This window comes from Carcharodon carcharias, chromosome 2 (assembly GCF_017639515.1).
Source record: "Carcharodon carcharias isolate sCarCar2 chromosome 2, sCarCar2.pri, whole genome shotgun sequence".
Lineage (NCBI taxonomy): Eukaryota > Metazoa > Chordata > Chondrichthyes > Lamniformes > Lamnidae > Carcharodon > Carcharodon carcharias.
The window spans coordinates 26,457,775-26,474,909 of record NC_054468.1 but is presented as its reverse complement, the minus strand read 5'-3'; the positions used below and the strand labels follow the sequence as shown (position 1 = coordinate 26,474,909).

General features: G+C 42.8%; 2 protein-coding genes across 2 annotated transcripts in view; both read left to right on the top strand.

Annotated features, from left to right (window-relative positions):
* The first annotated feature begins 587 nt into the window (after positions 1–587).
* On the top strand, positions 588–8,517 carry LOC121271448 (RING-box protein 2-like). Its single transcript, XM_041177441.1, has 3 exons — positions 588–798; positions 2,835–2,882; positions 8,236–8,517. The coding sequence occupies exons 1-3, from the start codon at positions 633–635 to the stop codon at positions 8,352–8,354; spliced, it is 333 nt and encodes a 110-aa protein (XP_041033375.1). The 5' UTR covers positions 588–632; the 3' UTR covers positions 8,355–8,517.
* Positions 8,518–9,183: 666 nt separating this feature from the next.
* LOC121271432 (rhodopsin kinase grk7-a-like) overlaps positions 9,184–17,135 on the top strand; it is a 30,242-nt gene continuing 22,290 nt past the window's right edge. Inside the window, exon 1 of the mRNA XM_041177440.1 lies at positions 9,184–10,117. The gene's annotated coding sequence lies outside the window, so the exon portion shown is untranslated. The remainder of the gene's footprint in view (positions 10,118–17,135) is intronic.

Sequence of the window (17,135 nt, the reverse complement as noted above, 5' to 3'; positions counted from 1 at the left end):
CCATCTTTCTACTTCGCTTTCCTCCTTAAAGTCACTCCTTAAAACCTATCTCCTTGACCAAGCTTTGGTTCGGTCGAAGGGTCATGAGGACTCGAAACGTCAACTCTTTTCTTCTCCACCGATGCTGCCAGACCTGTTGAGTTTTTCCAGGTAATTCTGTTTTTGTTTTGGATTTCCAGCATCCGCAGTTTTTTTGTTTTTATCTAATATTTCCTTATGTGGCTCAGTGTCATACTTTATTTTATAATGCTCCTTTGAATGGCCTTGGGGCATTTTATTATGAAGATGTTATACAAATATAAACTGTTGTTGTTGTTTGTTAATCCCTGCCTCTGCACTCGCTTAAATTGTAGTACATCACTCTTTGTTTCCACTTTGTTAAGAAATTGGAATATTCCATTGTTCTCCGCCAGGTGTCGCTGCGTCCTCTGCCGGCCGGGAGGTGGAGTGGCGGTGTCGCTGCGCCCCCTGCAGGCCGGGAGGTGGAGTGGCGGTGTCGCCGCGCCCCCTCTGCCGGCCGGGAGGTGGAGTGGCGGTGTCGCCGCGCCCCCTCTGCCGGCCGGGAGGTGGAGTGGCGGTGTCGCTGCGCCCCCGCCCCCTGCCGGCTGGGAGGTGGTATTGCGGCGTCACTGATGGCGGACGAGGAGCTGGAAGATTCAGCTTCTGTTCACAATGTGGTGGGAGCCGGCGGCAGATCCGGAGACAAGATGTTCACCCTGAAGAAGTGGAACGCCGTGGCCATGTGGAGCTGGGATGTGGAGTGTGATACCTGCGCCATCTGCCGGGTGCAGGTGATGGGTAAGCGGCCGGCCCGGGATGAGGGAGTGGAGCCTCGGTACTCGGTTAGTGCGGGGAGCGGCCAGGGAGGGAGGGGAGGCCGGGGTATCTCTGACCCACCCTCGGGTAGGCGGGAGAAACGAGGCCGCCGACTGAGTGAAACCAGGTGGGAGTCAAATCCGTTCAGGTAAATGTCCCAGGGCAACACAAATATCACACAAACTACCCACAACACACACACACCAACAATAATTCAATCTTCGGGAGACTTAGATGCTCTGCGATGCCCACTGGCCAAGAAAGGCACCAGCACCCCCCCCACCCCAGGTCACACTCAGCCCCACCCCCACCCCTCTCTCAGGACACACCCGTAGCCCCCCCCCCCGCCTCTCTGGGCACACCCAGCCCCCCACCCACCTCTCAGGGCACACCCAGCCCCCCCCCATTCAGGGCACACCAAGCCCCCCCATTCAGGGCACACCAAGCCCCCCCATTCAGGGCACACCAAGCCCCCCCATTCAGGGCACACCAAGCCCCCCCATTCAGGGCACACCAAGCCCCCCCATTCAGGGCACACCAAGCCCCCCCATTCAGGGCACACCAAGCCCCCCCATTCAGGGCACACCAAGCCCCACTTCAGGGTACACCAGCCCCCTTCAAGGGTACACCAGACCCCTTCAAGGGCACACCAGACCCCCCTTCAGGACACACCAAGCCCCCCTTCAAGGGTACACCAGCCCCTTTCAGGACACACCAAGCCCCCCTTCAGGGCACACTAGCCTCTTTCAGGACACACCAGCCCCCTTCAGGGGTACACCAGCCCCCTTCAGGGGTACACCAGCTCCCTTCAAGGGTACACCAGCCCCCTTCAAGGGTACACCAAGCCCCTTTCAGGGGACACAAAATCAGGACACACCAAGCCATTCAGTGTCCACTGCCCACTTGCCCTCCAGGGCCAACTGACCATGGACAATGTCATGGTGCAGAGAGCAGTAGCCTGAGGGAGGCTAGGGTTGGTCAAAGAGGGGGTGGCGATTGCAGGAAAAGGGGTTGGAAGATACACTGCAGTTGTAGAAACCTCTGGTCAGAGTCCAGCTGAAGTAACTGTTCTAGTTTTAGGCACCACAACCAGGACAGATATATTGGTCTCGGGATGGGCACGGAATGGATTCAGCAGAATGTACCTGGGGAGGGGTTGTGGGGTGGGTAGGTGAGTTGGGGTGGGATGCTGGTAAATAAGGGTAATGGCTTCCACTTCCTTCATATTGAACTGGAAGAAGTTGTAACTCATCTAAAATAATGTCAGAGAAGCACCATGACAGCACAGAGCCAATCAAAAGAAAGACATGGAGATGCAAATTGGCAAAATGTTAGACGGAAAAGGGACAAAAACAAAAAATGCTGGAAAAACTGAAGAAGGGTCTTACGGACTTGAAACGTTAACACTGTTTTTCTCTCCACAGATGATGTCAGACCTGCTGAGTTTTTCCAGCATTTTTTGTTTTTGTTTCAGGTTTCCAGCATCCGCGGTATTTTGCCTTTATCTTAGATGGAAAAAGGAGATAGGTGAAACCTTCATACAGCAACATTTGGTTCTCTGCATTTCTGGGCACTACACTATCGGGAAACTGTTGAGGCAATAGAGAGGATACAGTGCATATCCCCTGATGTTCCCCCACTTAAACTGAATAACCGAAGCACAGTCTAGAATATGGCCTTGATCTATTTGTTGCCTGTTGCACCCCCACCCCAATAAGTGATAAATACCAGCCCAGCTGTATTGACCACCGTTCACTGAAACCGAAAGCCAGCCCTGGGCCTCTTCTACCCAATCTCCTCCCTAATTCTGCGAGTGAACCCCATCACAATATCACAAACTCCCCCACCCTGCACCTCTAGCGGGACAATACAGGCCTAGGAGAAGAGGAAAGAACCATCTCACTACATTAAAGATGCTCCTCCACAAAAGGAGCATGTCTAGTTTCACTGTGAAGTGTTGTTTTGGTTTCCCTAACTTCCACAGCATTATCAAAATGATTGTTTTTCTCTTTGTTTAGATGCCTGCCTTCGGTGTCAAGCTGAAAATAAACAAGAAGACTGTGTTGGTAAGCTTTTGTAACAAGTTGCCCTACGATATTCTGTCAATTTCTGCTATCTCATTAGGTGCCCATCATTTTGCAAATCTGTGACTTCGAGAAAAACCTCAAAAGACCCACAGAACACTAGAAATCCTTTGTTTCTTGAACACACAACCCACCAAAAGAAAAGGTTTAGGACCTTAGCACTATAAAATTTGCATGCAGTTAACTTGAAATTCAAAATGATACAAAGCCCAAATGTACAAGAGTTGCACCAAATTCCGTGCTCCATGTGGGAAGCCGGGAACATTTCCCCTGCCCAGGACCAGAATGGGTGCAGGAAGTGTGTCCAGCTGCAGCTCCTGGAAGCTCAGGTTTCAGAGCTGGAACGGCGGCTGGGGACACTGGAGCATCCGCGAGTCTGAGAGCATCGTGGATAGCACGTTTAGAGAGGTGGTCACACCGCAGCTGAAGGGACTTGAGGAAGGAAGGGAATGGGTGACCACAAGGCAGTCCAAGAGAAACAGGCAGGTAGTTCAGGAGAGCCCTGGGGTCCCGCTCGCAAATCAGTATTCCGTTTTGGAGGCTGGTTCCTCCAGGGAGTGTGGACAGAGCCCAGCTTCTGGAACCACAAGCAGCCTGTCTGTACAGGAGGGGAGGAAGGGAGGAAGAGCAATAGTAATAGGGGATTCTATAGTCAGGGGAACAGATGGGTGCTACTGTGGCCATCAACGTGACTCCAGGATGGTATGTTGCCTCCCTGGTGCCAGGGTCCGGGATGTCACTGAACACCTGCAGGACATCCTAAAGGAGGACGGTGATAAGGCCAAGGTCATGACACATGTTGATACCAATGACATAGGTAGAAAGAGGGATAAGGTCTTGCATCAAGAATTCAGGGAGTTAGGCAGTAGACTAAAAAGCAAGATCTCTCAGGTTGTAATCTCTGGATTACTCCCAGTGCCACGTGCTAGCGAGCTCAGAAATAGGAGAATAGCGCAGATGAATATGTGGCTTAAGAGTGGTGCAGGAAGGAGGGTTTTAGATTCCTGGATCACTGGAACCGTTTCTGGAGAAGGTGGGACCTGTACAAGCAGGACGGTCTACATCTGAACCAGAGCAGGACTAACATCCTTGCGGGCGGGTTTGCTAGCGCTGTTGGGAGGAGTTTAAACTAATTCAGCAGGGGGAGGGGACACAGAATGTTAGCAGAATAGGGACACATCATAATACAGTAAAACAAGTCAGACGGAGTACAGCTGCAATAAGCTTCAAGGGAGTAAGGCAAGGCTGGATGACCTCTACTTTAATGCCAGGAGTATTACAGGTAAAACGGATGAGTTAAGGATGAGGATTGACATGTGGAATTGTGATATAGTAGCCATCACTGAGACGTGGTTGACGGAAGGGCAGGATTGGCAACTCAACATTCCGGGATATAGAATCTTCAAGCGAGACAGGGGAGGGGGTAAAAGAGGAGGAAGCATTGCATTATTAGTTAAGGAGTCAGTTATTGCAGTAAGGAGAGATGATATATTGGAGGGGGCATCAAATGAAACTTTGTGGGTAGATGGAAATACATTTAAAAATAATGGGAATAGGTGGGAAAAGAAAAAGCTATATAAATTATTGGGGTTGCAGAGGAGATTCACCAGGATGTTGCCTGGGATGAAACATTTAAGTTATGAAGAGAGGCTGGATAAACTTGGGTTGTTTTCGTTGGAGCAGAGAAGACTGGGGGGTGACCTGATCGAGGTGCCCCTGATAGAGGGGCATGGACAGGGTGGATAGGGAGCAGCTGCTGCCTTAGCTGAAGGGTCAGTCACAAGGGGGCATAAGTTCAAGGTGAGGGGCAGGAGGTTTAGGGGAGATGTGAGGAAAATTTTTTTTACCCACAAGGTGGTGACGGTCTGGAATGCACTGCCTGGGATGGTGGTGGAGGTGGGTTGCCTCACATCCTTTAAAAAGTACCTGGATGAGCACTTGGCACATCATAACATTCAAGGCTATGGGCCAAGTCTGGTAAATGGGATTAGGTAGGTAGGTCAGGTGTTTCTCACATGTCGGCGCAGACCCGATGGGCCGAAGCACCTCTTCTGCACTGTGACCTGTGATTCTGATGTGAGAAGCGCCTCTTCTGAAAAGCCTAAACAGCTGCTCTGCCAGTTGATTATGAACCATATAGACAGATAGCACTGCTTGCAATCTCCACAGGTGCACAGCAAGCCTGCTTTCAGCCAGAATCTGCAGCCGCACAGGTTCTTTATCAGGTGGGAGTGAGCCAACGCATCTGAAAGATATCCAACAGCACTGTCTCTTATTCCCCACCAGCAGATTAGTCATTTCCTGCCAGCGGGTCTGCTTTCAGAGGTGAGCGTTTCTCATCAAAATAATACTCACCTCATCCATATCTGACTGTGCTGGAGCAGATTTAAACATGGAGCAATTGTTTTTCAAGGCCAGATGAAGCTGGGAAGCAACAATGGAAACTTGCATTTGTAAAGCACCTTTAACGGCATAAACTGAGCTGCATAAGGAGATATTATCCAAAAGATTGGTCAAAGAGGTAAGTTTTAAAGAGCATCTTAAAGGTGGAAAGGTTTGTGAAAAAAGAAAAGGTGAAAAGGAAATAGAACTGATGGGCTGCCATCCAGGGCAACAGCTAACACACACACACACACACACACCAACGGATACAGGGAAACTCAAGTTACATGGGCATGGTTACTTCGCAAGATTTTGACAGAAGCTAGCTTTAACCTGTGAGTGATTGAACACTTACTTAAAGATGCAGATTAATCAATTTCATCCAATGGGGAGCTTTTGTTGGCTTATTTGCCATATGAATCCTTGTTCTGGGGTGCTGGCCTCTTGTTCTTAAGAAAACTCCCGGTAAAAGAGCAAAATTGTTGCTAGGAAGTGTCTACAAAACAATGTGTAGAAAACAATAGTTTACATAACTGGGAGTCTTGACAAGATGGCAATTGATCACCATAGATGGTCTGATGAAATAGATTCACCAAACTATGATCCCTGTAGAAACTGATAACTGGAAATTCAATTTTTTTTAAAGTTAATAACTGAACGGCTGACACAACAAGATTTCGCATTTTAAGACGTTTACTGTAACAGACTAAAAGCACTATTGACTAAACATTATTTTTGTAGCCAACTCATACTTTAAGCTGTAGAACATAACTTTTAACGCAGTCAGAAAAAAACCCACTATCAGGCATATGTTACACTATCCTTTAACTATTCACTCTATCCTCCCTAAATCAGTCCAAAATGATTCTTAGCTTCCGAGGGTTTACTTCTGATCTTTTCCTTTCCCAGCCTGGAAACTTTTAATTCCAGAACTGTCTTCAACGGTGCAAGTTTCCCTGGAGACTTCTCCCTCTAGCTAAAGCTTTGCAAATCTTCCAACCTTGTTTTATTTCTCCACAATTTTGGACTTTACGATCTGAGCCCCAGCACCCACCCACATTCCAACACTCTGAACTACAGCGTCTTGCTGCCTTTGGCTGCTCTCCCTCTCCTGGATCCTGGCAGACCATCTCATGTGTCTCTGATATTCAGGGATATTTTAGGAAAGCGTGTAGCCTGCTCTTTAAAGTGGCTTCCTCTGCACCTTTCCCCATGGCAACATGAACCACATGAACCTTATATCCAGGTAGAAATGCTGATTAGTTATTCTTTAGATCCCAACTCTCTTATCCTGGAATCAAGTAAATCCTTCTACAACCTGACGTTTTTAATACTTCCATGGTACTTGAAGACTCACAATCTGTCCACCAGCCTCATAGCTGCCTTCGCCATTGTCTGCAAATGTGAATGCCTTGCATCTTCTTCCCAGTAAAACAGCCCAGGCCTTCCTTTAGTCTTTACTAGCCCCATCATTCAGACCTGTTGTCAGGCAGATGTCAGCACAGGTCACATGATTCCCTTCCTTTTGCCCTAAATTTAAAGCTACAGTCCCAAAATATCTTTTAAACCTCAAAAATATAACAATAGATAGAGACCTCTGAATGGTGTAGATGATGAGATCATAGTGGAGTATTGATTTCATAGGGATGTATGGCAGGAGGAATAAAAATGACGGGGTGATAGAAGCCTAGTTCTCTTTCTCTACAGACAGAGTAGATGTGGTACTGCAGATAAGGAAATGGTTATGTTGCCAGGGTGGAGGCTTTCGCAAATTGACCTTCGGTAAGTCAGAAGGTGCAGAGACCCAATAAGTGCTGAACCCCTGTAAGCTATGACTGACTGAATATTAGTAATCTTAAGTTGAGAGAGTGGAAAGTAACTTAGAAGTACCCTCTGAAATATGCTTAATTGCCCAGCAGGTGTACCATCTGAGATTTTTTTTCTGGCATTTACCAGTTTACTTGTGTAAATGGGTTCCAGTTTATGCCACTACTTAGCAACAGTGGCTCAGTGGGGACTCTCCCTACAATTGTTCTTTTGCCTTCATCCTTACTACTGCTCAACATCACCACCAATTTGGATGATGCCCATGCTAAAGAACTAACAATGTGGACAAAATAACTGCAAGCTGATCAAGTGAAAATGAGCTAAGAGAATCGCCAAGGCATTTGAGGGTAGATCAGTAGTGGATGGAGACATTCACATACGAACCTTCTGTCTGCTCTGGCAGCAGAGGTATTAGCCGATCAGCTGTTACCAACCACAGTATGTTTTATAGTGTGGTCAGTATGTACTACTGAACAATGGTTCTCAAACTGGGGACAGCAGAGATCTTATAGGAGATCCATGATACAGGGCGAGCTCACAGATGGGTAACGACCCAGGCGCCCTAATTAGGAGTAAACAAGTGAGCAGTGGCTGGAGCTGTACTTCCCCCTATACCTCTAGTGCACACTCTGTGCTCCTGAACACTGGACTCCTGCCCTCCCGATGCTCTGCTCTGCATATGCTTCTGCTCGCACCTTGATGTGCTTCTCTTTTGCTCCTGCTCTCTCCATGTTCCTCGAGTGCTTTCTCTGTGTTTTGCTCTCCCTGGACTGCTGCCAAGGATACTCAGACTCTGCAGTAAGAAGCAGGCACAGCTATCTTACTGATATGTTATATACTTGTCTTCTTAAAAACATTATTAAATCATGTTATACATGCAGCTCTTTCAATTATGAGTATTGTATTAATATTATAATTTAAATGGACAACTCCATGACCACTAACCCATTTGAAAAGGGATCTTTCACCCAAAAAGTTTGAAAACCACTGCTGTAGAAAATATTACTCACCAGTCTTTTTGTGTGCAGACTCAAAGGACATTATTTATTTACAGGTATTTGTCTGACAAGTGAATCTATTTTTTTTTAGCCACTTTGAGTGATAGTTCTTTTTTCTTGTTTTCCAGTGGTCTGGGGAGAATGCAACCACTCCTTCCACAACTGCTGCATGTCGCTGTGGGTAAAACAGAACAACCGCTGCCCACTTTGCCAGCAGGACTGGGTCGTGCAGAGAATAGGCAAATGAAAATTGTGGGGCATCCTTTCGCTCCTGTCTTTATGGGTATTGATGTGTTTCATTTGGTGGGATCTTGCATGCTGTGTTGTGAAGTGAGCACCATAAGAGTGGCCTCAGTCTTTTTATATGAAGGTGATCAACTTGTATTAAATTAAATTAATCTTATACCATTGTTGGTTTGTATATTTATTAAAAAGCTGGACAGAAATAAATAATTTCTTACCTTTTCGTTCCTTTATCCAGATGTAACTTTGATTATGAGGGTTACTGAGGGTATTGTACAATTTTCCCCACAAAAGATCAGTAGCATTTGAGTCTTTGGTTTAAAATTAAAATACATGCAATTCCTTTTGTTGGAAATAGGGAGTTTCTTACTACTTGCAATTGTTTTTAAATTAAACGCCAGCATGATTGATTTAAAAAATGGATCTGTTGTGTATTTCCAGCATTAACTCATTAATGGATGTAGTAATGTTTCTTTCGCCCTTTCAGACTTAAGCACAAATCCCGGTTTGCTATCAATATTCATATATTCTGCTCTGCAGCGGATGCGTTCAATTTTCCAGCTGTGTCATTAATTAATAATAAAGAGATAACAGGGTTTGTTTGAGAGGCAGGTGGTTCCTTAATCTATTACCAGCTCTGAAAGGGTATTATTACTCAACTTTCATTGATCCTATGCTGTACCTTAATTTTGCACAGTTTCCCCATTATTGGCTTTAACAACAATAAATCACATTTTACCTATATTTTGCAATGGTTTCTCAATCCACTTTTATGAGGTTGAAATGTTCAGGGGAAATCATAAACATGGATAGTTAGGCTGGTAATTTTTTATTCCCGTACAAACATGCTTCAGGGGACCCAAGTATATTGTCTTTACGTGTCACTTAGTGACCCATACTATTGAGCCTTATGGGCCATATATTTGATCTTCCATAAGACTAGAAGCATTGGCACAGGAAGATAAAAACAACTGCTGACTGAAGATAAGCATTTTTTAATATTTTGCTTAGGGAAAATAAGGCACCACCGTAATATTGATGCAAGAGTAGCAATTCTTTTTCACAATATGTTAATTTATACTCAGCGGAACAGGCTGAACTAGGGTTGTATTATCCCAGGCAGTAACTAAAATGTCAGGGCTGCACGTTGGGTAGCAAGCCATTTGACTTTCTGCCATTAACAAGGGGCTTCCTACCAGAAAGAATGATGAAAGTTTAATACATTAGCCTGCACTTAAATAATGAGGAACAGTTAACTAACAAGGTTCCTGCTATTAACTCCTCAGCCGCGGAGCATGGGCTAATTTAAATGGTTAATATACATAATGCAATCGATCTCTTGAAGAGTCCCGAGCTGTAAAAGGTGCTGACACCATTTCTAGCGCCTTCCAGGCTAAGGCATCAATTTGGAGGCCCCAGGGATCCCACTTTTGTTCTTACTCTGACCAATGCCCAAAACACACCAAGGATCGGAAGCAGAAATGGAGGAATTCATTGAAATGGCACTTTCTGGTATCATTTGAAGTAGTCTTTGATCAATAAAAGTTTAATAATTTATCTTTCGCTCAATTGGTTAAATGGACACTTCGGAATATAAAAATGCCCCTGTGTATCGGTTGTGTTTCCGATAAATATTTTCCTCATTAGTTCACAGAAACATGTAGTAAGCAGCTGGTGACTGATAATAGGATTCAAGTCGTCTTTACACTAAAGCAGCATGAGGTATTACTACGCACCTGATTTGTGTCTCCCAGGTAATCGGCTTGTGTAAGTGAATAATCAGCTAAATAATAATAGTTGTGTGAGCCTCAGCTATTGTGTAACAAATTTGGGAGCTTCTAGAGCTAAGAATGCAACAGATTCAACATTTTTTGGCAAGATCTGTGGAGGGAGAAACAGTTAACATTTCAGATCGATTACCTTGCATCAGATCTTTTGATGAACTCTCTTAAGTTCTGAAGAAAATACATTGAAAGGTTAACACTCTGTAGCTGCCAGACTTGCTGAGCATTTCCAGCATCTTCTGTTTTTGCTTCAGTTTTACAGGATCTGCAGTATTTTGCTTTTGTATTTTGCTATTTTTTGGTTTCATTTCACAAAGAAAACAAAGGAGTTTGTTGAATTCTGTGGGCATTGTTTTCACTTGCAAAATAAGAGTTATTTAAAATTAATAGTTATATCAAGATCAATACCATAATGAATTCTCCCTAGCACCTTCTACCATTGATGTATTTTAACAGTTACGTAAATATATTTTCCTGAAGTACCACAAGATGTAAAGCTGAGTAAAAATATTGTGATTAGAACTGTAATATGAATCATGGAGCAAACAGCCTATTCAGTAGATTGGTGACCTCAGCTGCAGGTGATGCTGTGCAATATTTTGGAGTAGATATTTAGTTGCATACAGACCAGAAACTACAGCACCACCCCATCTATTTTTTCCAAACTATTGTGAATAAATATGCTTGAGGTCTTATCTCCCCAATTTGAGGAGAGTGGACAATTTATGCCATCTCTATAGGGTGGTCCTTATAGAAACATCAACAGGAATAGGTTATCCAGCTCCTTGAGTCTGTTCCACCATTCAGTTGGATTGTGACTGATCTATATCTCAACTCCATTTCTCCATTTACATACCTTTGATCCATATCCCTTGATATCCTCATCTGATAAAAATATATAAATCTGTGATGTTATTTGATCCAGAAGCAGTATAGTAAGGAAAATTTGTAATTCCTTTGAAATGTCTGAGGACTCTAGAATTGGTTTAAAGAATGTTTGTAAAGGATGTTTGAAAGTTTGCATCAATTGTAATTTTCTTGAATAATAAATACTGGCCCATGTGATTTGATACTGACGTGGGAGCAGTACCAACAGGAATGAGCTATGTGAGCAGAGGAAAAGGAGATCTGCAGCAGAGGGGAGAACAGAGATGGCACATTAACATAGAACTGTGTGTGAATAATACGTTAGAAGTGACAGCTGAAGACGTGGTTAGAGCAGGGATTGTAAATTGGACAGTTTCGCTGCTGCTGCTGCTGCTACAGTTTTGCCAGAGCCTACCAGATCACTTAATAAGCTTTAATAAAGGACTCTCTGGGAAGCTGTGCCATCAAGAATGTCATGCACATAGCTAAAGTGGTTCTGCATTATGGTGCCATATGGGAGATTTGTCTCCAGCAAACTTGGAAGGTGTGGAGCTACTGTTGTAGGTGACTCGAGGATCAAATCCATTGAGTAAGAAAAGTGAGAGACCCAACATACTGGAGGCCGAGTTGGAAAGACTGAGAGATTGCATGTGGTGTCACATGTCTGCGGGGAGTGATGTGAACACTTGTAATGTCATGAGATATCTTTTTGTATCTACTATTTTATGTAATTTATAGTTCATAAAGACCATGATTTGCCTATTAATTCATGTTTAATTTGCGTTGGTCCTGATTATTGTTAAGGTAAAAGTTACAAAAAGTGAAATCTTGTTGGTAATTTCTTCGTTTTGGGATTGTTTGGTAAATTGGGTTATTTGGGTTTAAGGCTCCCCCACAAGGACTATAACACAACCCCAGTCTAGAAAATGTCAGTTAACCTATCCTGCTAATAGATTTTAATAAATTGCTCAAAATGGGCCTTCTACTGTAGTTTAGTTTGCTGTTTTATCCCATTCCTTTTTCTTAAATGATAGTGATCAAAAGATGCAATTCCCAAAGCTAGAGAGATTTAGAAAATTATTTTTTTTAAATCATGGGATGCGATCATTGCTGGCGAGGCAATTCATCCCTAATTGCCCTTGGTGAGTCACCTTCTTGAACAGCTGCAGTCCATGAGGTATAGGTACATCCACAGTGCTGTTATCAAAGGCTTTCCAGGTTTTAGACTCTGCCACAGTGAAGGAACAGTGATTTAGTTCCAAACCAAGATCGTGTGTGATTTTAAGGGGAGCTTGCAGGTGGTGGTGTTCCCATCTGCCTGCTGCCCTTGTTCTTCTAGGTGGTAGAGGTTGTGAGTTTGATAGATGTGTCGGAGGTACCTTGGAGAGTTGCTGCAGTGCCTTTTGTATATGGTACAAACTGCTACCACTGTGCTTCGTTAGTGGAGGAAGTGAATGTTTAACGTGGTGAATGGGGATCAGTTTGGATGCTTTGTCCAGGCTGATTTTGAGGTTTGAGAGTGATCCACACACATCCAGGCAAGTGGGGAATATCCATCACATTCCTGACTTGTGCATTGTGGACAAGCTTTGGGGAATCAAGAGGTGAGTTACTTCTACAGAATTCCCAGCCTCTGACTTGCTCTTGTAGCCACTGTATTTATTTGGCTGCTCCAGTTAAGATTCTGGTCAGATAATGCTCAGGATTTTGTTAGTGGGGGACTCAGCAATGGTAATTCCTTTGAAATTGAGGAGAATGGTAAGATTCTCTCATTGGAGATGGGCATTGCCTGGTACCTTCATGGGGTGCAAATGTGAAAAAGGATAGCAAGAATTTCTACAGGTATGTAAAAAGGAAAAGAGTAAGTAGAGTTAAAAATAAAATACTGCGGATGCTGAAAATCTGAAAGAAAAACAAATTGCTGGAAAAACTCAGCAGGTCTGACAGCATTTGTGGAGAGAAACAGAGTTGATGTTTCGAGTCAGTATGACCCTTCTCCAGAGCTGTGAAGAAGGGTCAAATAAAGTGAGTGTTGGCCCACTGGAGAGTGTCAGTGGGGAATTAATAGTAGATAATAAGGTAATGGCGGAAGAAATGAACAAATATTTTGCTTCTGTGTTCACTGTAGAGGATACAAAAAACATTCCAGTAATAGCTGCTGATTCAGGAGGTGAATGAGAGAAAGGAACTTGGTGAAATTGAAATCACTAGGGAAAAGATACTGAGCAAATCATTGGAGCTGTGGGCTAGCAAGTCTCCAGGTCCCGATGGACCATATCCTAGGGTCTTAAAAGAGGTAACTAATGAGGTAGTCGATGCACTGATGTTAATTTTACAAAGTTCACTGGATTCTGGAAAGGTTCCATCAGATTGGAAAGTAACAAATATAACCCCTCTATTCAAGAAGGGAAGGAGGCAGGAAACTATAGGCCAGTTAGCTTGACGTCTGTCGTGGGCAAGTTATTAGAATCAATCCTTAAGGAGGTTATAGCTGGGCACTTGGAAGAGATCAAGGCAATCGGGAAGAGTCAGTATGGTTTTGTGAAAGTAAAATCGTGTTTAACCAATTTATTGGAATTTTTTGAAGGAGTAACATGCGCAGTGGATAAAGGGGAGCCTGTAAACGTACTGTACTTGGATTTCCAGAAGGCATTTGATAAGGTGCCACATCAAACATTATTATGGAAAATAAAAGGGAATGGTGTAGGGGGTAACATATTAGCATGGATAGAGAATTGGCTGACTGGCAGAAAGCAGAAAGAATGCATAAATGTTTTTCAAATTGGCTTGATGTGATGAGTGGAGTCTCACAGGGTCTGTACTGGGGTCTCAACTTTTTACAATTTACATCAATGAGGGGAGTGATGGCATGGTAGCTAAATTTGCAGATGACAAAGGTAGGTAGGAAAGCATGTTGTGAAGAGGACATAAGGTTGCAGATGGATATAGATCGGTTGAGTGAGTGGGCAAAGATCTGTCAAATGGAGTTTAATGTGGGAAAATGTGAAGTTGTTCACTTTGGCAGGACAAACAAAAAAAGCAGAGTATTAATTAAATGGAGAACGTCTGTATAATTCTAAGGTGCAGAGGGATCTAGGTGTTCTGGTACATAAGTCACAAAAAGTTAGTTTGCAGGTACAGCAAGTAATTAAGAAGGCTAATGGAATACTATCCTTTATTACAAGAGGGACTAAACATAAAAGTAAGGATGTTATGCTTCAGTTATACAGGGCATTGGTGAGACTGCACCTCGAATACTGTGTGCACTTTTGGTCTCCTTATTTAAGGAAGGATGTAAATGCATTGGAGGCGGTTCAAAGGAGGTTTACTAGATTGATACCTGGAATGAGTGGGTTGTCTTATGAGGAAGAGTTGGACAGATTGGGCTTGTTTCCACTGGAGTTTAGAAGAGTGAGGGGTGATTTGATTGAAGTATACAGGATCCTGAACGGCCTTGACAAGGTAGATGACAAAAGGATGTTTCCTCTTGTGGGTGAGTCCAGAACTAAGGGGCAGTGTTATAAAATTAGGGGTCCCCCTTTTAGGACAGAGGTGAGGAGAATTTTTTTCTCTCTCAGGGTTGTGTGATTTAGAACTCCCTGCCTCAGAAGGTGGTGGAGGTGGGGTCATGAATATTTTTAAGGCAGATGTAGATAGATTCTTGTTAGGCAAGGGAATCAAAGGTTATCAGGGTTAGATTGGAATGTGGAAATCGAAACACAAGAAGATCAGCCATCAGGGTCTGAATGGTCTACTCCTGTTCCTATTTCTTATGTTCTTACGTAAATTTTACCTGGCATTTATTAACCAAGCCTGAATGTTGTCCAGCCTTGCTACATGTGGGAACAGACTTCTTCAGTATCTGAGGAATTCAATAGTACTGAACACTGTACCATTAGTGAACATCCTCATTTCTGACCTAATGTTGGAGGAAAAGTCATTGATGAAGCAGCTGAAAGATGGTTGGGCCTAGATCATTACTATGATGAATACCTGTAGTGATATCCTGGGACTGAGATGATTGTTCTCCAGCAACTGCAACATCTTCCTTTAATATGGTACTCTCCAACCAGTGGAGAGCTTTTTCCCTGATTCCCATTGATTTTGTTTTGACTAAGGTCCCATCATGCCACACTCAGTCAAATGCTGTCATGATGTCAAGGGCAGTCACTCTCTCCTCACCTCTGGAATGCATCTGCATTTTCCCCACCTGTTTCTTTTCATACTCTATGGTGGAAACCATCAGGTTCTGGAGATTTGTTTATCTTAAGTCCCACTATTTTGTCCATTGGCATTTTCTTACTTACACTAAAAGCAATCATTTTCCAGATGCTGCCAGGCCTGCTGAGTTTTTCCAGGTATTTTTGTTTTTGTTTTGGATTTCTAGCATCCAGAGTTTTTTGCTTTTATCATTTTCCTCAATTTGACTGATTTTATGTTCCCTTGTCCTCCTACTGTGAAAACAGATACAAAGAATACATTTTAAAAATCTGTCATTTCTTTATCCATTCTGCATGAGTCTATATTCCCCTTTACCACTATTTTTCTTAATATATTTCTAAATAAAAAAGTACCATTATCTTTGATATCCCTTGCAGTTTATTTTCCATACCTCCTTTTCTCATATCTAAAATTTCTGCATTCTTAATTTCATAAGTAAACAAACACCTGTTTTTTGTACTTATCCTTCATAACCTTCCATGGGCCATCATATAAAAAAATGAATGTCAAAAAAATTACATTCCAAATGAACAAGTATATAATTACAGCTAAATATGGGCTTGTTACAATGCAATAACACAGTTGAAGGGGATAGGTGGTTTCAAGACACAACAAGAAGTAATTTGTTTCCTAATATGCTGCTAAGGGCATTCCAAGGAAACTCTTGCTTTACATTAAGCATGCAACATTATTTCTTTTAAGAGTTTCTACCCTACCATTCATATTCATCAACATTGTTAATAAAATTTCTATTTTCCATTGGTATGACTATTTGTTATGTACACATTCATCTATTCTGCAATACTAATCCCATTTTGCAGTGCAGGTTATCCACCATTACATTAAGAGTTTTGCTACTCCACTTATCTTCTGTTGGTGCTTCAGAGTTATGGTGACAAGGTCAATGTCACTTTGTTAATATGGCAGGTGGTATTTGCCAGGCTGACCAAATCCACAAGGGAAACTTGGCCATCCTATCACAATGATTTTGCAATTTGTATTTATTACAAGAAGGCTTATGCACTGAAATCAGAAGTAATGAGTCCACTACCACCTTTAGAGAATTTAAAGATCAAGTTAAAACATTTATTAACAAAAGAAGAAACTTAAACACAAGATTACAGTTACACAGTTGTAACAGCTCCCAAAATTTCTATTTAACCAGACTCCCAACTACACACCCCCTTTAAGGCAACAGTCCAAATAGATTCCACATTTATAAAGTCACCCAGCAATTTTACCACAAGCACCCACTGGACAATGGACTTCCAAAGGCTTTTAACACAACTTTGGTTAGTGGAACAGCAAACTTCTGAAGGGTGGCTAGAGGCTTTTTTCCCCCAAGTCTATTTCGTACAGTCACCTTTCAAGATCTCACATGGCCACACTTCACACAGCCTCCCAGCCTTCTTTAAATATATTTCTCCCTTTTTGATCTGTAAATCCCATTGTTTCCAATTGTCTTTAGAAGATACTTTTCCAAGAATTTAAAAATCTTTCATGTTCTCATTATGGCCTAAACTTTTGGGAAAAATTGATATAATGATCTTGCCTTATTTATCTTGCCAGTTGTAAACATTCTCCATGTTCCTGTGAAAATCAAACATTTCTCCACTTATCTAAAAATGCAAATCTCATTCACACCGAATCTGCTGACTTCACCCTAGTTTTACTCATCTCCATTTCAAACATGTTTTACATCTCACTTCTTTGATAATTTAAAACTTGTAGTCTATTCATCTCTAGTATAAATAAATTAGCCCCACACACAGAACCATATACCCACACACATGAGCTTGCTTTAAAACATCCCACAGTAATATTAGGAAAAACATGATCGTTTCTTGACCATATAATGACAGAAGAAGTTTCATTTTCTCTTCCCACTGGAATAGTGTTGACAAAGTAGAGTC

Excerpts from the sequence above, each read along its gene's own strand:
- LOC121271448 (XM_041177441.1), top strand. The coding sequence starts at position 633 with ATGGCGGACGAGGAGCTGGAAGATTCAGCTTCTGTTCACAATGTGGTG. Across the intron at positions 799-2,834 it reads CTGCCGGGTGCAGGTGATGG|ATGCCTGCCTTCGGTGTCAA; the intron begins GTAAGCGGCCGG and ends CTCTTTGTTTAG. Across the intron at positions 2,883-8,235 it reads TAAACAAGAAGACTGTGTTG|TGGTCTGGGGAGAATGCAAC; the intron begins GTAAGCTTTTGT and ends CTTGTTTTCCAG.